This window comes from Simochromis diagramma, unplaced genomic scaffold (genome assembly GCF_900408965.1).
Source record: "Simochromis diagramma unplaced genomic scaffold, fSimDia1.1 OVJJ01000498.1, whole genome shotgun sequence".
NCBI classification, from domain to species: Eukaryota; Metazoa; Chordata; class Actinopteri; order Cichliformes; family Cichlidae; genus Simochromis; species Simochromis diagramma.
The window spans coordinates 1-22,383 of NW_024387316.1; the positions used below are offsets into that span (position 1 = coordinate 1).

At 42.5% G+C, this 22,383-nt stretch overlaps 3 protein-coding genes across 4 annotated transcripts; 2 read left to right on the forward strand and 1 right to left on the reverse strand.

Moving 5' to 3' along the window:
* The first annotated feature begins 2,425 nt into the window (after positions 1 to 2,425).
* Positions 2,426 to 21,981, forward strand: LOC120717243 (inactive tyrosine-protein kinase 7-like). The gene is made up of 7 exons (XM_040005151.1): positions 2,426 to 2,490; positions 3,612 to 3,950; positions 4,127 to 4,162; positions 4,959 to 5,243; positions 20,172 to 20,456; positions 20,566 to 20,697; positions 21,148 to 21,981. The coding sequence occupies exons 2-7, from the start codon at positions 3,743 to 3,745 to the stop codon at positions 21,234 to 21,236; spliced, it is 1,035 nt and encodes a 344-aa protein (XP_039861085.1). The 5' UTR covers positions 2,426 to 2,490; positions 3,612 to 3,742; the 3' UTR covers positions 21,237 to 21,981.
* On the reverse strand, positions 10,924 to 15,711 carry LOC120717244 (CD276 antigen homolog). Of its 2 annotated transcripts, XM_040005152.1 has the most exons (6): positions 15,428 to 15,711; positions 14,515 to 14,853; positions 14,305 to 14,340; positions 13,224 to 13,508; positions 12,983 to 13,114; positions 10,924 to 12,532 (listed from the first exon to the last, which is right to left on the reverse strand). In XM_040005152.1, exons 1-6 carry the CDS (start codon positions 15,492 to 15,494, stop codon positions 12,444 to 12,446), a joined length of 948 nt encoding a protein of 315 aa, XP_039861086.1. In that variant the 5' UTR covers positions 15,495 to 15,711; the 3' UTR covers positions 10,924 to 12,443. The 2 variants fall into 2 exon arrangements, with proteins under 2 accessions (XP_039861086.1, XP_039861087.1); XM_040005153.1 differs by lacking the exon at positions 14,305 to 14,340 and having other exon boundaries at positions 15,428 to 15,710.
* LOC120717245 (CD276 antigen homolog) lies at positions 17,902 to 19,652 on the forward strand. The gene is made up of 3 exons (XM_040005154.1): positions 17,902 to 18,032; positions 19,011 to 19,349; positions 19,524 to 19,652. Exons 1-3 carry the CDS (start codon positions 17,966 to 17,968, stop codon positions 19,565 to 19,567), a joined length of 450 nt encoding a protein of 149 aa, XP_039861088.1. The 5' UTR covers positions 17,902 to 17,965; the 3' UTR covers positions 19,568 to 19,652.
* Positions 21,982 to 22,383: the final 402 nt, after the last annotated feature.

Consider the following 22,383-nt stretch of genomic DNA (forward strand, 5'->3'; position numbering starts at 1 on the left):
AAGCTGCTGCTATTGTTAAAAAAAAAAAAAAAAGACCCAGCAGAGACTTTATTTCCTCAGAAACCTGAAGAAGGTTCACCAGCTTCTCTCCAACAACTATCACTGAACTGAACTCCATCCTTATTCTATTGTATTCTACTGATCCGTGTTTATCAGTCTAAACTAAACGCTGCTGACTGTACCAGAAAGCAACAGAATATTTCAAATGAGCTCCAAAAACTGCAGACAGAAGTTTTCTTTAAGTACTTTTACTCCAAGTACTGTAAGACCACCCAGATGTACTTAAAGTGATCGATAAAAGGATCCAATTCCTCCTTCGCTGCTCACCGTCAGTTCATTTCTGCAGAAATTTAGAATATTTTCGCTCAGAGCTTTAAATATTTACTGTCATTAGTTTTCTTACACTTTTCATTTCCTATAACTGCAGATACAGTCAGGAGACAGATGCACAAAATCCTCACAGACTTCATTTCAGCAAACTGAAAAAAGCAACGGCAGACGGATCGGCCAAGAGCGGGGAGCTGCTCCGAGCGAAGACGAGAGGAGAGTTACAGAGCGCAAGCTGACCGGGCTTTATATACGGCGAAAAAGCTCCCGACCGACAGAAATGTTCCCGACCGACGACAGACCGCCCCTTTCCCCGACCGACGACAACCCGCCTCTTTCCCCGACCGACGACAACCCGCCTCTTTCCCCGACCGACGACGGCCCGCCCCTTTCCACGCCCGACGACGGCCCACGACCCGCCCCTTCCATGACCAACGATCTCCCCGACCGACCAGCTCCCTGCAGTGTTGCCAACTTAGCGACTTTGTCGCTATATTTAGCGAGTTTTCAGACCCTTTAGAGACTTTTTTTTCTAAAAAGCGACTAGCGACAAATCTGGCGACTTTTTCTGGTGTTATTGGAGACTTATGTATGACGACTTTTTGACATGAAAGCGCGGATCGCTTTTACTCTCAACAAGCAGCGGTGCTGCCGTGGGCACCTCGCCCGTTCCAAAGCGCTCACGGGCGGAGGATAGTCCTCCCCCCGCTGCTATCAGGGCAGGAGATGTTTCACGCCTGTGGTCTTGAATCTGCAAATGAATTGCGCATGAGCGAAGCCGCTGCTCCCGCATGATTTGACGCAGTCAGTTCTTCTTTTACTCTTATGCTGTTTTGTGGATCACGAGGTTTAAAACTACGAAAGGCGGAAGAGAAAGTAGTTCCTTCCAATGTAGACAATCCAAATGATAACTACAAATTTTGCCGTAAATTACTAAAACATCTATATTTTAATATGAGAATCGATTCTAGAACATAAATTACTGTATCAGAGGACTCGATATTTCAGTATTGATTAGCACATCACTACAGTTCCTCTTTTTACCACACCCAACTCTGCTGCCGCCTAACTTCCCCTAAAACTCCTAAGTTTCATACACATAAGAGTCATTTTTCTTTCATGTTATTACTCTTGATTCATATACATTCATCATGTCAACATCATGATTTATTGTTAGTTAGTTAGTTTATTGTTAGTTCAAACTATAATCTATACATATGATTCTGTTGTATAAAGCCCATAACATTTACTCTTCATACGTACCCCCCCCCTCGTTCTACTCATGCTGAATAGGCCGGGGACTCTCACACTCACAGTCTCACAATTTATCGACAGCTGAGAGGAAGAAGTTGGATAAACTCATCAGGAAGGCCAGCTCTGTTCTGGGATGCACCCTGGACCCAGTGCAGGTGGTGGGAGACAGAAGGACTCCGGCCAAAATAGCATCTCTGATGGACAGAGTCTCCCACCACATGCATGTAAATGCTGCTGCAGAGCTGCTTCAGTGACAGACTGCTGCATCCTCACAGACTTCATTTCAACAAACTGAAAGAAGCAACGGCAGACCGACCGACTGCGGTCTACAGCGGGGAGCCAGTAGTGCCAACTCCTCAGTAAGGAAATCGCTATTGGTTGTCCTAAAAGTCGCTAGAAGTCGCTAAATGACGTCATCGCCTAATTTGCATAATTGGTCATGCTAATATAATTGCAACCTACGTTGTTGGAGAGAGAAATAACATCGTGGAAGAGACATAAAGTGAGTAAAAAATGTCCTAAATGCATTTAGAGTTTATTTAGAACTACAAATTAAATTTCTTTTAGCAATTATTGTTTTTTAATGTCACAATTCCAACCCTGCTCCTTTACCCGGGCTTGGACCGGCAAAAGTGGCCCGAAATAGGCGCTCTGGTGGAGTTACTTTGTGTGTTTATAAGTAGTTTTAAACCTCGTGATCCACAAAACAGCATAAGAGTAAAAGAAGAACTGACTGCGTCACAGTCAGTGCGGGAGCAGCGGCTTCGCTCATGCGCGATTCATTTGCAGTTCAGACGCACAGGCGTGAACATCTCCTGCCCTGATAGCAGCGGGGGGGAGGACTATCCTCCGCCCGTGAGCGCTTTGGAACGGACGAGGTGCCCACGGCAGCACCGCTGCTTGTTGAGAGTAAAAGCAATCCGCGCTTTCATGTCAAAAAGTCGTCATAAATAAGTCTCCAATAACACCAGAAAAAGTCGCCAGATTTGTCGCTAGTCGCTTTTTAGAAAAAAAAGTCGCTAAGGGGTCTGAAAACTCGCTAAATATAGCGACAAAGTCGCTAAGTTGGGAACACTGCAGGGAGCTGGTCGGTCGGGGAGATCGTTGGTCATGGAAGGGGCGGGCCGTGGGCCGTCGTCGGGCGTGGAAAGGGGCGGGCCGTCGTCGGTCGGGGAAAGAGGCGGGTTGTCGTCGGTCGGGGAAAGGGGCGGGCCGTCGTCGGTCGGGAACATTTCTGTCGGTCGGGAACATTTCTGTCGGTCGGGAGCTTTTTCGCTGTATATAAAGCCCGGTCAGCTCGCGCTCTGTAGTTCTCCTCTCGTCTTCGCTCGGAGCAGCTCCCCGCTCTTGGCCGATCCGTCTGCCGTTGCTTTTTTCAGTTTGCTGAAATGAAGTCTGTGAGGATTTTGTGCATCTGTCTCCTGACTGTATCTGCAGTTATAGGAAATGAAAAGTGTAAGAAAACTAATGACAGTAAATATTTAAAGCTGTGAGCGAAAATATTCTAAATTTCTGCAGAAATGAGGAATGCAGGAATACACCCCTCTGTGTCACCTCAAATCTAATTTTTTTTTATTGATTATAATTAACACTAAAATAGTGCTGTGACTGACAAAGTGGGGTTTCTGTTTCTAACAGTGTGTTAAAGCAGTGCAGAGAAGCTGTAATGACTGTAACGTCTCCAGGAATGTGTTTTAACAGACATCAGTATTATTGATAAGATTAAAAGGATTAATGATGGTACAGATAAATGTTAATGTGAGGAAAAATGTTATTTCACAGTAAGTTGTTTTATACATTTACATGAAACATAGTATGATAGATGGGCAGAACTTTGTAATTTGAATTGAACTTATTTAAATTCAGTTTCTAATGGCACAAAGTTCTGCCCACAGCACAGCTTCTATTTAGAACAATTAAAGCAATGAGGAACATGCCTTAAACCTGTATTCTATCAGAAGCAACCAGATGGCAAAAGTTTATCCCAAAAGGTTGATTCTGATCACCTGTTCACATGCTTCATTCTTCAGGTCCAGGAGTCACAGTGGTTGTCTCAGAAGAAAGTGATGTCATCTTACCCTGCTCCCTCAGCACCAATCAGAACCTTGAACAGAAGCTCTTTGATTGGAGGAAAAAAGCACCAAACAAACAGGAGGTCTTCATGTATGATGGAGGCCTTCATTACAATAATGGACGTCGAGGTCAAGACGAGCACTTCAGAGGACGGGTCTCACATTTCCCACAAGAGCTGCAGTTTGGTAACGCCTCCATCATCATCAGAAACACCACGGTGGCTGACAGTGGAGTCTACACCTGTGATTTTCCACATCTGCAGCCAGAACAAAGGTTGTGCATTAAACTTGTTGTTGGTGAGTAGAAAGCATCGTGAAAATAAACCCTTTAATAACTCTGCTGGAAGCTGTCACCTCATCAGTTTGTTACCTGAACCAAGAGATGCTCACAAAGGTGATGCAGAAACATCAGCTCCATCATGAGTTCATGATGCTGTGTGAAAAAAACACATGTTTAATTTTTTGCCTTTCAGAACTCACCTTGAAAGATCGATCAGGAGAAATCCCAGGTGAGTGATGATGTCACTGATGTGTGCATCTGTAACCTGTTATAAAGTTACGTTGAAACCAAGCACACCATTGTTTTTCTTGTGACATTACCAATAAGTTTGATGTGTCACATGGCCCTCTTCTTATTGAAAAAACAAAAGTTGTACCCAAGATGGCCGACTTCTAAATGGCCACCGTGGTCACCGCCCATCTTGAGGAGTTTGCCCCCTCACATATACTAATGTGCCACAAACAGGACTTTAATATCACCAACCATTCCCATGTTGTTACGGAGTATCCATAGAAATGGCCCACCCTGTACATCAGAGGAGTGGGTGCTGAGCCTGACTCTGATGTCACTGAGCTCTACATGTGCAGTTTGTAGAGGCTGCTGTGTGGACTGGGATCAAACCTGTGCTGGTGTCCAAATGTGTGAGTAATGGTACGTTCCCTCTGGGGCACAGAGTCGTAGCACACAGAGCGCAGATGTAGAAATCAGTGATGTTCTCAGTCAAGCCTTCAGATTTCTCTGATCAGTCTGTAAGGTCACACTCTGGGTCACAGTCTAACAAATCAACCTGTCTGAAAGCTCAATAATGATGACATCATTTTTACTTCTGTGAAGCTGGACTCAGGACGTTTCCTGTTTGTGCTGATAAATGAAAGTCCTCCCAAACTCTGCTGTAACATGTAGTAAAGGTTGTTATTTCTCTGCTCTCACACACGATGTGTTGACATCTCCATCAGGAAAGAGAAGGACATGAGAGCACGACAGCACATTTGTGCTGTAACTGCAGCTTCATGCTGTGTTCACAGGTGCAGCTCCGAAGCCGTTTGTTGGGATCCTGAACATCAGCGAGGACGAGGCGCTGCTGAAGTGTGAGGTCAGAGGTGCTTCTCCAAAGCCTAAAGTAGAGTGGAGGGACAGCGATGGGAACATCCTTCCTGCTGAGGAGCCACAGGTGTCACGCACAGGAGAGCGCTATGACATCACCCTCCTCACCACGGTGACCAGGACAAACAGCAGCCTCTTCCACTGTGTAGCCACGCAGGAGGAGATGGGCCATGTGACCCGTGATCAGATCGACGTGCGTTACTGTGGTAAGATCTTATTGTGTCGTTGTTTAGACTGTGTTTAATGTTTGTGTGTATCCAGTGTGCTGTGTGTGGCGTCCTGCTACAGTCCTGCATGAACTTTCATGTGTTTCAGAGAAAACGTCTGAGGTGAAGTCCCACTGTGGAGTCGGTGTGCTCATAGGTTTGTGGTTTTCTGGAGTTCTGACTGTCGCTGCAACTCTGGCTCCATCTGTAGCTGCAAAGTGCATCAGAAAACACAAGAAAGGTGAGTTAGAATAATGGATTTATTATTTATGATTTATTTCATATACCTGTAAGGTTAGACAGCCATATAACAGATGATTTGATCAGTGTCGAGTTCACATTCCTGACATTTTATGTTTGAATCCTTTGCTTTAAACAGGAAAATAAAAACTCATAATTATTAATAATAATAATCCTGGTGTACACACTAAGTCAGAGTGTGCACAGCAGGATTATTCTGATAGTTTCAGGCACATTCATGTCAACATGGAGCTGTTCATCTTCACATGATGCCACCAAACTTTATCAGTTAATATTCAAGGTTCTGAGCATTAAATCATCATTTTATTCTGACTACATGTTTTTGTACCACAGTTACCACAAACTGCTGCTTCTCTCCATCTGTGAGTAAAGCAGAGACATGATGTTATAATCTCATCCTTCATGTTCTCACGTTTTCTGCTTTTGCAGCTTCTCAGAGAAACCAGAGAGACGATCCTTCTAAGGAAGCTTGTAACGGTGACGCTTCACTCACAAACTGTTTAACGTCACAGCTGTAGTGTGTTTGTGTGGCGGTGGGGGAGGGGTCACCATTACTTTTTTAATATTTTGTTTTTTCATCCCTTTTATTATTATTTTTTTTTAAATGCGTCTCGTTGTGTTTCCATGTTTCACACTGCAGTCTGTGATGAGTCAAGGAGATCATATTGATTATGTCAACTGTAAGTGTTTCACTCCAAAACCTGCTGCAGGTGCTGGTGATCCTGCAGAATCTGGTTCTACTTTTTAGATGTCAGATGGTAAAAAGCTGCTTTGACTTCTTCAAATATCACTCAGCTTCACGTTGTTGTCACAACAAACCAAAGTTTCCTGCAAACCTTTGACTGTATTTAAACTTGATGAGATTGACTTTTTCTTTTGTCTTCCTGTCGAGTCGACTTGTTGGAGGAACGTCTGTCTGTATTGGAGGTGTTCACATCTGTTTGTTAATTTCTCAGGTTGAAATCTGTTTTTATTCAGAGTCATCAGCAGCTGTGCCTTTCACAGTGATGAAGTTTGTGCTGTTAAAACTGGTATTGATGTATTTAAGAATCAAGCTGCTTTCAAAATGATGGATATTTTTGTGTTTTTCATGATTTTATGAAGCAGTTTGATGCTGATTTTATAATATTTGTATCGCACTTTTTAAAGTCTTGCAAATAAACAGATTAAGTCCTAAACTCAACTTTTTCTCGCTCAGCACCACAAAGCTTAATTACTACTGTCCATAAATATAGAAATCATTTATCATTTGTAAATTCTTTTCAAATGATAAAAATAAAGATTTTAAATTGTATTTTTCTGATTTTGTTTAATAAAGAAGTGGGGAAGGTTTGACCATGTGATACAACTACTGCATACAGTTAGATCCATAAGTTCTGGGACTAATTTTTGGTAACGTTGCCTCTGCACAGACACAGCGGACTTTAAAACACTCAGGACTGATTGACCTGCACACTTTCAGTGGCGCCTACTGTGGCGCAGCAGTTGGGCCTCCTCCGCTGTCTCTGTGCACTGACACTTAAGCCCCTCCCTCTGCACTTGCGGTTCGGCCGCACTCGGTCGGTCGTCGCTTTCATCAGTTTTGTTGAAGTGAAGTGAAATGGTAGTTTTTATGTGCATTCAAAGTTCACCGTGCCAATCTTCGTTTCCATTTATATTACTGAGACATTTATTTCCTTTGCAATGTCCGTTTTATTTCTTTTTGGTTTATTTATTTCTGATGTTTGCGCTGTGGACAGTTTCAAATAAAGCGATAAAAATCTGAGTGGGAGAGGCAGATAAATACAGATCACAAGGGATGAAATTTCTCCACACACACACACACACACACGGTGAATCACAGCCTGAATGAGACGAGCGGTGTAGCGCTATTTATTTACCTGGCGGAGCGCACCACGCATGCGCATGTTTGATTTTTCTCTAGCATTTTCAGAGTGAATTTAAGAACATAAAAAATCTGACATTTCTTACACGCAGCTTCCGGCTCTCTCCTCTTTAATGTGTTTTCTCTCCTTTTCCTTCTCTCCCGTGGAAAAAGCTTGGACAGCTTCATGTCTGCTGGGACGAGGTGCTGAGAGTGGGTCACTTCTGCTGTGTTTAAATTAGCAGTCATGTGACACTTCTTTGAAGAGCTGATGATCAAACTGAGGCAAAGCATTTAAAAACAGAATGACAACATCAAGTGCATCAACACTTTTCCAAAACTCAAATTAATCCAGATACAATTAAGAATCAGACAGAAATCCTCTTGTTAAATGGCCACAATCATATTATTAGTGGCTCAGCAGAAACATTTACACACAAACTGGAGATATGAACAATACACAGAAGGAGAGGCAGACTTGCCAGATAATTTTTAATAATACAATAGGCTTCTATACACACCTGTGTTTTCACTCTCAGGTCTGAAGGTCTTAGAACAATATTTTGGATATAAAGGGGAGTTTGGAGATCGGCCTGTAGTTAGTGAGCATTAGGGTCAATGTTTTTTTTCCATAATAGGTTGTACAACAGCATGCTTGAAGACAGACTGTATACAACCTGATGACAACGATGCATTCAGTAAAAGTAGGACCTATCATATGTGAAGCTCCGGGGGAACCAGAGATTTTAAGATGATCAATTATAGCAGCAAGAAGAATTGTTTTATTTAAAAACTCTGACACAAAATTTGTTTCACATTATTATTCACCAATTTATTTATTCAATTCTACACATTATATATAATCCACCTCTCTGAAAGTGCAGTGAGAGGATCTGTGAGGTTTGGTTGATCATATAGTTTAATACATAAGAACAGCATCTCTTTTCTGTACATCAAAAACAGCACCTGCTTTAAAGACCACATAACGTTGCAGTTATAAATATCCATACAGACACAATAGTTATAAAAGACAGTTTTATGAACACAATGTCAACAGCACCTCATTCATCCTTATTTATATTAAAAAATACTTTGTCTTAAAGTCCAAATACAAAAAGCAACAGTGCTAATAATAACATAAAATAAATAAATCTCATCAAGTTCATGTTCAGGTTACAACAGTAACCAAAGGTTTTCAGGAAGCTTTGGTTTGTTCTGATCACCATCAGCTAAAAGTAACATTAACCATTATTAAAACCAGCATCACAACCTGCTTTACACAATAATAACATACACAGTATAAAAGAAGCAACATCTGGACTGCAGCTGGGCTCTGAAATATGTCCTCATCACTTTTAACAGTACAAACATCATAACTGTCACAGCTTCTCAGATCTCTGAATAAAAACACAGTTTTCCTAATCCACTGTTAGGATCACAGCAGGACTCTGTTCGGCCTGAACACCACCTCAGGTGTCCTCGTAACTCGCTGCACTTTCATTAAAGCCTTTCTCTGGTTTTGTCAGTGGATTTAACAGCTGACGTTTCACAGCCCACAGTGAGCTCACAAAACAACTGAGACTACAGATGAGTCGATTATGTTGATCTGAGATCCAAACGTAACTGAAATGTACCTTTGTGCACACATCTGTGTAACAGCTGTGATGCTAAACAGGTTCTGATTTGAGTGTCAGCTCTGTGTCACCGTTCTCAGGACCCTCAGACGTCTCTGTGCGTCTCTGTTTCCTCCGAAAAACTACAGAAGAAATATATATATATATATTACATACAGCCAGTTTACGATATTAAATTTAAACTAACTTTAATTTCGGTGATCACAGAGAAAAACGAAAAGAGCAGATAAATCTGATAAAATAAAATAAGACACATTTATAGCTAAACATGCTTCATAGAAGAAAACTGAGACATGGTGGCTGTAAATTTGGTTGAAATCAAAATGTTTGTTAGTAACTGCAGTTTTTTCATCATTTTTAAATGATAAATAAATCCATAAATCCAAAGTATCAGCTGTAAAACCAGACGATATCTGAATAAAATGTCAACAATTTGAACACAACATTGGTCTAAGCATCTGTTACATGGATGTCTACGTCTGACATGTTAAAATAAGTGTTTTTATTATTTACACTTACCTCTGCTGATGTGATATTTGACTTTAATTATAAGAAAATAAAGAAGTAAAGTTGAAATTGCTCCAAAACACGTCCCACTGATCCATGAACCGACTCCAGGACTGCAGGACTTCACCTCTGTCAGTTTCTCTGAAACATTAAATAAAAGGTTGAACAAATACACAACGAAACTTTTTAAACGGTGCCAAGAAATCTATTAAAGAATAAAAAAGAGTTGATAATTACAATTCGTGTAAAACAACAAAAACAACTTACGATAATGCAGGTAGATCTGTGCATCAGTTTTATGGCTGAGCTCCTCCTGCGTGGCTCCACAGTGGAAACGCTCAGTTGTTGTCCTGGTCACTGTGGTGAGGAGGGTGATGCCATAGCGCTCTCCTGTGTGTGACACCTGCTGTCCCTCCACTCTACTTTAAGCAATATAGGAAATATATATTTGGGAAATATCACGAACGACCCACCGGGCAAATGCCCGGTATGCCCGATGGCCAGTCCAGCGCTGGCTGTGGTTTCAGTCGGACTCTGTCACGGTGCTCAGTGTGAGCTGTACGCATCAAAACAGGAACTACAGAGCGTCTTACAGACTGACTCCTCCGTTAGTCATTTCCTCTTGGAAGCCACAAAATGAAAAGTCCTTGTATTCACTCGTGGGTGAGACAGAGGGAGAGCAGATCAGGTGATGTCAAAGAGACGAGCAAAGGAGCCGAGGCGACACGAGGAGAGGACCCGCCCCACAACCCCAAACTGTTCAATTATATTTCCGGAAGATGCGGGCAACGATTTGTGACACTTTTTTTATCCAGAGTTTAATTCGTTTGACTGTAAATGTCTCAACTAAACATCACATCGCTACAGTGTAAAAGACTTCAGTAAAACAAACACAGCTGTCTGTCTGAATCACGGTGAACCTCGGACTGTGATCAGGCTGTAATAAACGAGTGTTGTTGATGACGGTCAGCTGTTGTTATTCATGTGTGTAAACATTAGCATTGAACACTGTGCTGATTTAGATTCGTTTCTTACCGTCTTCACGTCCTGCTGTAGCTGCAAACAGAAGAAAAACGTGCACAGACGGAAGGACCGCGATTATCAGGTTCAGTAGCGGTTTTAGATACGGGCTACACGGGCGGCATCACGGGCATCGGCAAAAAATAAAAGTTGCTCGTACTCACGCTGCCCCGACATCAGCCAGCGCTTATTGGGAATGGCATAGGCACCGTTTTCTATCGCCCATTTGCTGGGAGTAAGGGCGCCCTCTGTTTGCGAGGTGCGCCTGCTGCTTGCGGCACAGGGAGGAGAGGGCGGGGCGGCGGGGGGTTCTCTGACCGGCTGGAGCAGCGTCTAATAACCAACTCGCAAAGTAAAACAAAATTAAAACAAACCAACAAACACGAAAACACGAGACATTATGATACAGACTAATAATTTGCACCGATGTTTTTCAAAATTCTATAAAGTGAGCGCGAGAGCCCTCGGTGCGCGTGCTTGCTGCTGAACTCAAACTAAACTTTATTGTCATCCCCGTAAACAAGTAAAGAAATAATAAACATAAGAAGAGAAAGAAAATAAATCTACACTTTAGGACCAGGAGTAAAGGATCAATAACAATTTAAAATGTATAATTTACAGTTTGATGATTTAAAGTCTCACACACAGCCTGTCGACAGGGCATGGGGGCGGCTTTACTCTCTGCAGTGTTCCTTCAATTTTGCGTTTACGTGTGGACAGGATTTTTTTTTAAAAACAAAAATGGAAAATCTCAGTTTTCAAAAATACCCGTGTACGTGTGGACGTAGCCTAAGATGACTTCAGGAATTCTGTGTCGCCTCTTGTTGTTATCTGTAAATAATAATAAAAAAGGCACCTTCACATACTGTGTATATTTAGAATCCAGACTCTTCAATTTGTTTGCTAGAACATGCATCACATCCGGCTAAAACAAATCTGGAATTTATTCTGTTCAAAGTAGCCGTACAGGCACCAAACTGTAAAAGTATCAAACAAACAAACTGTGACATACTTTGGCTGTAAAGATTTTGTGTTCGCACTCTGATGATGACAACAAGCTCGTCTATTCGAGGCTGCAACACTGCAAGACTGCCATCAGTTTATTAATAAGAATACAGTATGAGTATAATAGAGAAAACTGATCACTCACATTTACATTGGAAATTCATTTACAAATGTAAAATGATTTCTATATTTATGGACGGTGATAATAAAGCTTCCCGGTGCTGAGCCAGAAAAAGATGCCAGAGTTTAAAGTTAAAAGTGTTTATTTAGAATACTTTAAAAAGTGTGATGCAAATTTTATAAAATCTGTGTCAAAATGCTTCATAAAATCATAAAATACACAAATATCCATCATTTTGAAAGCAGCTTGATTCTTAAATACATCAATACCAGTTTTAACAGCACAAACTTCATCACTGTGAAAGGCACAGCTGCTGATGACTCTGAATAAAAACAGATTTCAACCTGAGAAATTAACAGACAGATGTGAACACCTCCAATACAGACAGATGTTCCTCCAACAAGTCGACTCGACAGGAAGACAAAAGAAAAAGTCAATCTCATCAAGTTTAAATACAGTCAAAGGTTTGCAGGAAACTTTGGTTTGTTGTGACAACAACGTGAAGCTGAGTGATATTTGAAGAAGTCAAAGCAGCTTTTTACCATCTGACATCTAAAAAGTAGAACCAGATTCTGCAGGATCACCAGCACCTGCAGCAGGTTTTGGAGTGAAACACTTACAGTTGACATAATCAATATGATCTCCTTGACTCATCACAGACTGCAGTGTGAAACATGGAGACACAACGAGACGGATTTAAAAAATAATAATAATAAAAGGGATGAAAAAACAAAATATTAAAAAAGTAATGGTGACCCCCCCCCCCCCCCCCCCGCCTCACAAACACACTACAGCTGTGACGTTAAACAGTTTGTGAGTGAAGCGTCACCGTTACAAGCTTCCTTAGAAGGATCGTCTCTCTGGTTTCTCTGAGAAGCTGCAAAAGCAGAAAACGTGAGAACATGAAGGATGAGATTATAACATCATGTCTCTGCTTTACTCACAGATGGAGAGAAGCAGCAGTTTGTGGTAACTGTGGTACAAAAACATGTAGTCAGAATAAAATGATGATTTAATGCTCAGAACCTTGAATATTAACTGATAAAGTTTGGTGGCATCATGTGAAGATGAACAGCTCCATGTTGACATGAATGTGCCTGAAACTATCAGAATAATCCTGCTGTGCACACTCTGACTTAGTGTGTACACCAGGATTATTAATTATTAATAATTATGAGTTTTTATTTTCCTGTTTAAAGCAAAGGATTCAAACATAAAATGTCAGGAATGTGAACTCGACACTGATCAAATCATCTGTTATATGGCTGTCTAACCTTACAGGTATATGAAATAAATCATAAATAATAAATCCATTATTCTAACTCACCTTTCTTGTGTTTTCTGATGCACTTTGCAGCTACAGATGGAGCCAGAGTTGCAGCGACAGTCAGAACTCCAGAAAACCACAAACCTATGAGCACACCGACTCCACAGTGGGACTTCACCTCAGACGTTTTCTCTGAAACACATGAAAGTTCATGCAGGACTGTAGCAGGACGCCACACACAGCACACTGGATACACACAAACATTAAACACAGTCTAAACAACGACACAATAAGATCTTACCACAGTAACGCACGTCGATCTGATCACGGGTCACATGGCCCATCTCCTCCTGCGTGGCTACACAGTGGAAGAGGCTGCTGTTTGTCCTGGTCACCGTGGTGAGGAGGGTGATGTCATAGCGCTCTCCTGTGCGTGACACCTGTGGCTCCTCAGCAGGAAGGATGTTCCCATCGCTGTCCCTCCACTCTACTTTAGGCTTTGGAGAAGCGCCTCTGACCTCACACTTCAGCAGCGCCTCGTCCTCGCTGATGTTCAGGATCCCAACAAACGGCTTCGGAGCTGCACCTGTGAACACAGCATGAAGCTGCAGTTACAGCACAAATGTGCTGTCGTGCTCTCATGTCCTTCTCTTTCCTGATGGAGATGTCAACACATCGTGTGTGAGAGCAGAGAAATAACAACCTTTACTACATGTTACAGCAGAGTTTGGGAGGACTTTCATTTATCAGCACAAACAGGAAACGTCCTGAGTCCAGCTTCACAGAAGTACAAATGATGTCATCATTATTGAGCTTTCAGACAGGTTGATTTGTTAGACTGTGACCCAGAGTGTGACCTTACAGACTGATCAGAGAAATCTGAAGGCTTGACTGAGAACATCACTGATTTCTACATCTGCGCTCTGTGTGCTACGACTCTGTGCCCCAGAGGGAACGTACCATTACTCACACATTTGGACACCAGCACAGGTTTGATCCCAGTCCACACAGCAGCCTCTACAAACTGCACATGTAGAGCTCAGTGACATCAGAGTCAGGCTCAGCACCCACTCCTCTGATGTACAGGGTGGGCCATTTCTATGGATACTCCGTAACAACATGGGAATGGTTGGTGATATTAAAGTCCTGTTTGTGGCACATTAGTATATGTGAGGGGGCAAACTCCTCAAGATGGGCGGTGACCACGGTGGCCATTTAGAAGTCGGCCATCTTGGGTACAACTTTTGTTTTTTCAATAGGAGGAGGGCCATGTGACACATCACACTTATTGGTAATGTCACAAGAAAAACAATGGTGTGCTTGGTTTCAACGTAACTTTATAACAGGTTACAGATGCACACATCAGTGACATCATCACTCACCTGGGATTTCTCCTGATCGATCTTTCAAGGTGAGTTCTGAAAGGCAAAAATTAAACATGTGTTTTTTCACACAGCATCATGAACTCATGATGGAGCTGATGTTTCTGCATCACCTTTGTGAGCATCTCTTGGTTCAGGTAACAAACTGATGAGGTGACAGCTTCCAGCAGAGTTATTAAAGGGTTTATTTTCACGATGCTTTCTACTCACCAACAACAAGTTTAATGCACAACCTTTGTTCTGGCTGCAGATGTGGAAAATCACAGGTGTAGACTCCACTGTCAGCCACCGTGGTGTTTCTGATGATGATGGAGGCGTTACCAAACTGCAGCTCTTGTGGGAAATGTGAGACCCGTCCTCTGAAGTGCTCGTCTTGACCTCGACGTCCATTATTGTAATGAAGGCCTCCATCATACATGAAGACCTCCTGTTTATTTGGTGCTTTTTTCCTCCAATCAAAGAGCTTCTGTTCAAGGTTCTGATTGGTGCTGAGGGAGCAGGGTAAGATGACATCACTTTCTTCTGAGACAACCACTGTGACTCCTGGACCTGAAGAATGAAGCATGTGAACAGGTGATCAGAATCAACCTTTTGGGATAAACTTTTGCCATCTGGTTGCTTCTGATAGAATACAGGTTTAAGGCATGTCCTCATTGCTTTAATTGTTCTAAATAGAAGCTGTGCTGTGGGCAGAACTTTGTGCCATTAGAAACTGAATTTAAATAAGTTCAATTCAAATTACAAAGTTCTGCCCATCTATCATACTATGTTTCATGTAAATGTATAAAACAACTTACTGTGAAATAACATTTTTCCTCACATTAACATTTATCTGTACCATCATTAATCCTTTTAATCTTATCAATAATACTGATGTCTGTTAAAACACATTCCTGGAGACGTTACAGTCATTACAGCTTCTCTGCACTGCTTTAACACACTGTTAGAAACAGAAACCCCACTTTGTCAGTCACAGCACTATTTTAGTGTTAATTATAATCAATAAAAAAAAATTAGATTTGAGGCGACACAGAGGGGTGTATTCCTGCATTCCTCATTTCTGCAGAAATTTAGAATATTTTCGCTCAGAGCTTTAAATATTTACTGTCATTAGTTTTCTTACACTTTTCATTTCCTATAACTGAAGATACAGTCAGGAGACAGATGCACAAAATCCTCACAGACTTCATTTCAGCAAACTGAAAAAAGCAACGGCAGACGGATCGGCCAAGAGCGGGGAGCTGCTGCGAGCGAAGACGAGAGGAGAGCTACAGAGCGCGAGCTGACCGGGCTTTATATAAGGCGAAAAAGCTCCCGACCGACAGAAATGTTCCCGACCGACAGAAATGTTCCCGACCGACAGAAATGTTCCCGACCGACGACGGCCCGCCCCTTTCCCCGACCGACGACAACCCGCCTCTTTCCCCGACCGACGACGGCCCGCCCCTTTCCACGCCCGACGACGGCCCACGGCCCGCCCCTTCCATGACCAACGATCTCCCCGACCGACCAGCTCCCTGTAGTGTTCCCAACTTAGCGACTTTGTCGCTATATTTAGCGAGTTTTCAGACCCCTTAGCGACTTTTTTTTCTAAAAAGCGACTAGCGACAAATCTGGCGACTTTTTCTGGTGTTATTGGAGACTTATTTATGACGACTTTTTGACATGAAAGCGCGGATTGCTTTTACTCTCAACAAGCAGCGGTGCTGCCGTGGGCACCTCGTCCGTTCCAAAGCGCTCACGGGCGGAGGATAGTCCTCCCCCCCGCTGCTATCAGGGCAGGAGATGTTCACGCCTGTGCGTCTGAACTGCAAATGAATCGCGCAAGAGCGAAGCCGCTGCTCCGCACTGACTGTGACGCAGTCAGTTCTTCTTTTACTCTTATGCTGTTTTGTGGATCACGAGGTTTAAAACTACTTATAAACACACAAAGTAACTCCACCAGAGCGCCTATTTCGGGCCACTTTTGCCGGTCCAAGCCCGGGTAAAGGAGCAGGGTTGGAATTGTGACATTAAAAAACAATAATTGCTAAAAGAAATTTAATTTGTAGTTCTAAATAAACTCTAAATGCATTTAGGACATTTTTTACTCACTTTATGTCTCTTCCACGATGTTATTTCTCTCTCCAACAACGTAGGTTACAATTATATTAGCATGACCAATTATGCAAATTAGGCGATGACGTCATTTAGCGACTTCTAGCGACTTTTAGGACAGCCAATAGCGATTTCCTTACTGAGGAGTTGGCACCACTGGCTCCCCGCTGTAGACCGCAGTCGGTCGGTCTGCCGTTGCTTCTTTCAGTTTGTTGAAATGAAGTCTGTGAGGATGCAGCAGTCTGTCACTGAAGCAGCAACATTTACATGCATGTGGTGGGAGACTCTGTCCATCAGAGATGCTATTTTGGCCGGAGTCCTTCTGTCTCCCACCACCTGCACTGGGTCCAGGGTGCATCCCAGAACAGAGCTGGCCTTCCTGATGAGTTTATCCAACTTCTTCCTCTCAGCTGTCGATAAATTGTGAGACTGTGAGTGTGAGAGTCCCCGGCCTATTCAGCATGAGTAGAACGAGGGGGGGGGGGGGGGGTACGTATGAAGAGTAAATGTTATGGGCTTTATACAACAGAATCATATGTATAGATTATAGTTTGAACTAACAATAAACTAACTAACTAACAATAAATCATGATGTTGACATGATGAATGTATATGAATCAAGAGTAATAACATGAAAGAAAAATGACTCTTATGTGTATGAAACTTAGGAGTTTTAGGGGAAGTTAGGCGGCAGCAGAGTTGGGTGTGGTAAAAAGAGGAACTGTAGTGATGTGCTAATCAATACTGAAATATCGAGTCCTCTGATACCAGTAATTTATGTTCTAGAATCGATTCTCATATTAAAATATAGATGTTTTAGTAATTTACGGCAAATTTGTAGTTTATCATTTGGATTGTCTACATTGGAAGGAACTACTTTCTCTTCCGCCTTTCGTAGTTTTAAACCTCGTGATCCACAAAACAGCATAAGAGTAAAAGAAGAACTGACTGCGTCACAGTCAGTGCGGGAGCAGCGGCTTCGCTCATGCGCAATTCATTTGCAGTTCAGACACACAGGCGTGAACATCTCCTGCCCTGATAGCAGCGGGGGGAGGACTATCCTCCGCCCGTGAGCGCTTTGGAACGGGCGAGGTGCCCACGGCAGCACCGCTGCTTGTTGAGAGTAAAAGCGATCCGCGCTTTCATGTCAAAAAGTCGTCATACATAAGTCTCCAATAACACCAGAAAAAGTCGCCAGATTTGTCGCTAGTCGCTTTTTAGAAAAAAAAGTCTCTAAAGGGTCTGAAAACTCGCTAAATATAGCGACAAAGTCGCTAAGTTGGCAACACTGCAGGGAGCTGGTCGGTCGGGGAGATCGTTGGTCATGGAAGGGGCGGGTCGTGGGCCGTCGTCGGGCGTGGAAAGGGGCGGGCCGTCGTCGGTCGGGGAAAGAGGCGGGTTGTCGTCGGTCGGGGAAAGGGGCGGGCCGTCGTCGGTCGGGAACATTTCTGTCGTATATAAAGCCCGGTCAGCTTGCGCTCTGTAACTCTCCTCTCGTCTTCGCTCGGAGCAGCTCCCCGCTCTTGGCCGATCCGTCTGCCGTTGCTTTTTTCAGTTTGCTGAAATGAAGTCTGTGAGGATTTTGTGCATCTGTCTCCTGACTGTATCTGCAGTTATAGGAAATGAAAAGTGTAAGAAAACTAATGACAGTAAATATTTAAAGCTCTGAGCGAAAATATTCTAAATTTCTGCAGAAATGAACTGACGGTGAGCAGCGAAGGAGGAATTGGATCCTTTTATCGATCACTTTAAGTACATCTGGGTGGTCTTACAGTACTTGGAGTAAAAGTACTTAAAGAAAACTTCTGTCTGCAGTTTTTGGAGCTCATTTGAAATATTCTGTTGCTTTCTGGTACAGTCAGCAGCGTTTAGTTTAGACTGATAAACACGGATCAGTAGAATACAATAGAATAAGGATGGAGTTCAGTTCAGTGATAGTTGTTGGAGAGAAGCTGCTCCAGCAGCAGGTGAACCTTCTTCAGTATCCTGAGGAAATAAAGTCTCTGCTGGGTCTTTTTTTTTTTTTACAATAGCAGCAGCTTCTCTGATCATTGAAGCTCCTCTTTGATGGAAACCCCCCAAAATTTAAAGCAAAGCACTCTCTACCTCCTCTACCTGAACACCCCTCTGTGTCACCTCAAATCTATTTTTTTTATTGATTATAATTAACACTAAAATAGTGCTGTGACTGACAAAGTGGGGTTTCTGTTTCTAACAGTGTGTTAAAGCAGTGCAGAGAAGCTGTAATGACTGTAACGTCTCCAGGAATGTGTTTTAACAGACATCAGTATTATTGATAAGATTAAAAGGATTAATGATGGTACAGATAAATGTTAATGTGAGGACAAATGTTATTTCACAGTAAGTTGTTTTATACATTTACATGAAACATAGTATGATAGATGGGCAGAACTTTGTAATTTGAATTGAACTTATTTAAATTCAGTTTCTAATGGCACAAAGTTCTGCCCACAGCACAGCTTCTATTTAGAACAATTAAAGCAATGAGGACATGCCTTAAACCTGTATTCTATCAGAAGCAACCAGATGGCAAAAGTTTATCCCAAAAGGTTGATTCTGATCACCTGTTCACATGCTTCATTCTTCAGGTCCAGGAGTCACAGTGGTTGTCTCAGAAGAAAGTGATGTCATCTTACCCTGCTCCCTCAGCACCAATCAGAACCTTGAACAGAAGCTCTTTGATTGGAGGAAAAAAGCACCAAATAAACAGGAGGTCTTCATGTATGATGGAGGCCTTCATTACAATAATGGACGTCAAGGTCAAGACGAGCACTTCAGAGGACGGGTCTCACATTTCCCACAAGAGCTGCAGTTTGGTAACGCCTCCATCATCATCAGAAACACCACGGTGGCTGACAGTGGAGTCTACACCTGTGATTTTCCACATCTGCAGCCAGAACAAAGGTTGTGCATTAAACTTGTTGTTGGTGAGTAGAAAGCATCGTGAAAATAAACCCTTTAATAACTCTGCTGGAAGCTGTCACCTCATCAGTTTGTTACCTGAACCAAGAGATGCTCACAAAGGTGATGCAGAAACATCAGCTCCATCATGAGTTCATGATGCTGTGTGAAAAAACACATGTTTAATTTTTGCCTTTCAGAACTCACCTTGAAAGATCGATCAGGAGAAATCTCAGGTGAGTGATGATGTCACTGATGTGTGCATCTGTAACCTGTGTGAGCGGTTTGAGACCTGCTGAAATGTGACTTTGGTCAGATGTACATCAGATCTGTGGTTGTGTCAGTAACGACCGATGAAGAGGAGTGGGTGCTGAGCCTGACTCTGATGTCACTGAGCTCTACATGTGCAGTTTGTAGAGGCTGCTGTGTGGACTGGGATCAAACCTGTGCTGGTGTCCAAATGTGTGAGTAATGGTACGTTCCCTCTGGGGCACAGAGTCGTAGCACACAGAGCGCAGATGTAGAAATCAGTGATGTTCTCAGTCAAGCCTTCAGATTTCTCTGATCAGTCTGTAAGGTCACACTCTGGGTCACAGTCTAACAAATCAACCTGTCTGAAAGCTCAATAATGATGACATCATTTTTACTTCTGTGAAGCTGGACTCAGGACGTTTCCTGTTTGTGCTGATAAATGAAAGTCCTCCCAAACTCTGCTGTAACATGTAGTAAAGGTTGTTATTTCTCTGCTCTCACACACGATGTGTTGACATCTCCATCAGGAAAGAGAAGGACATGAGAGCATGACAGCACATTTGTGCTGTAACTGCAGCTTCATGCTGTGTTCACAGGTGCAGCTCCGAAGCCGTTTGTTGGGATCCTGAACATCAGCGAGGACGAGGCGCTGCTGAAGTGTGAGGTCAGAGGTGCTTCTCCAAAGCCTAAAGTAGAGTGGAGGGACAGCGATGGGAACATCCTTCCTGCTGAGGAGCCACAGGTGTCACACACAGGAGAGCGCTATGACATCACCCTCCTCACCACGGTGACCAGGACAAACAGCAGCCTCTTCCTCTGTGTAGCCACGCAGGAGGAGATGGGCCATGTGACCCGTGATCAGATCGACGTGCGTTACTGTGGTAAGATCTTATTGTGTCGTTGTTTAGACTGTGTTTAATGTTTGTGTGTATCCAGTGTGCTGTGTGTGGCGTCCTGCTACAGTCCTGCATGAACTTTCATGTGTTTCAGAGAAAACGTCTGAGGTGAAGTCCCACTGTGGAGTCGGTGTGCTCATAGGTTTGTGGTTTTCTGGAGTTCTGACTGTCGCTGCAACTCTGGCTCCATCTGTAGCTGCAAAGTGCATCAGAAAACACAAGAAAGGTGAGTTAGAATAATGGATTTATTATTTATGATTTATTTCATATACCTGTAAGGTTAGACAGCCATATAACAGATGATTTGATCAGTGTCGAGTTCACATTCCTGACATTTTATGTTTGAATCCTTTGCTTTAAACAGGAAAATAAAAACTCCTAATTATTAATAATTAATAATCCTGGTGTACACACTAAGTCAGAGTGTGCACAGCAGGATTATTCTGATAGTTTCAGGCACATTCATGTCAACATGGAGCTGTTCATCTTCACATAATGCCACCAAACTTTATCAGTTAATATTCAAGGTTCTGAGCATTAAATCATAATTTTATTCTGACTACATGTTTTTGTACCACAGTTACCACAAACTGCTGCTTCTCTCCATCTGTGAGTAAAGCAGAGACATGATGTTATAATCTCATCCTTCATGTTCTCACTTTTTCTGCTTTTGCAGCTTCTCAGAGAAACCAGAGAGACGATCCTTCTAAGGAAGCTTGTAACGGTGACACTTCACTCACAAACTGTTTAACGTCACAGCTGTAGTGTGTTTGTGTATTTCAGGGGAAATGGATTCATATCTCTGAGGTCAACATTACTTTTTTAATATTTTGTATTTTCATTCCTTTTATTGTTTTCTGTCTCGTTGTGTCTCCATGTTTCTCACTGCTGTCTGTGAGGAGTCAGTGAGATCATATTGATCATATCAACTCTGTTTCACTCCAAAATCTCAGGGACTCGAACCACAAGGAGCAGATTCACCACATAATGCCTTAAAAATTAGCAGAAAGCCAACTTTGAACACAAAGGCAGCTTATTACATGTGGTAATAATGGCTGCTGTGTGTTAAAGTGGTGGTTATGAAGGTGCTGACTGCAGGTGCTGGTGATCCTGCACAAACTGGTTCTACTTTTGTAGATGTCAGATGGTTGTAAACATCAGTGCAGCAGAGATTCTTCATTCAGGGAAACTGACTGTACGTCAGTGTGAAAGCTTTTAGAAGTTTGTTCACATCTGTTTGTTAATTTCTCAGGTTGAAAAAGTGTTTTTATTCAGAGTCATCAGCAGCTGTGCCTTTCACAGTGATGAAGTTTGTGCTGTTAAAACTGGTATTGATGTATTTAAGAATCAAGCTGCTGTCAAAATGATGGATATTTTTGTGTTTTTCATGATTTTATGAAGCAGTTTGATGCTGATTTTATAATATTTGTATCGCACTTTTTAAAGTCTTGCAAATAAACAGATTAAGTCCTAAACTCAACTTTTTCTCGCTCAGCACCACAAAGCTTAATTATTACTGTCCATAAATATAGAAATCATTTGTAAATTCTTTTCAAATGATAAAAATAAAGATTTTAAATTGTATTTTTCTGCTTTTGTTTAATAAAGAAGTGGGGAAGGTTTGACCATGTGATACAACTACTGCATACAGTTAGATCCATAAGTTCTGGGACTAATTTTTGGTAACCTTGCCTCTGCACAGACACAGCGGACTTTAAAACACTCAGGACTGATTGACCTGCACACTTTCAGTGGCGCCTACTGTGGCGCAGCAGTTGGGCCTCCTCCGCTGTCTCTGCGCACTGACACTTAAGCCCCTCCCTCTGCACTTGCGGTTCGGCCGCACTCGGTCGGTCGTCGCTTTCATCAGTTTTGTTGAAGTGAAGTGAAATGGTAGTTTTTACGTGCATTC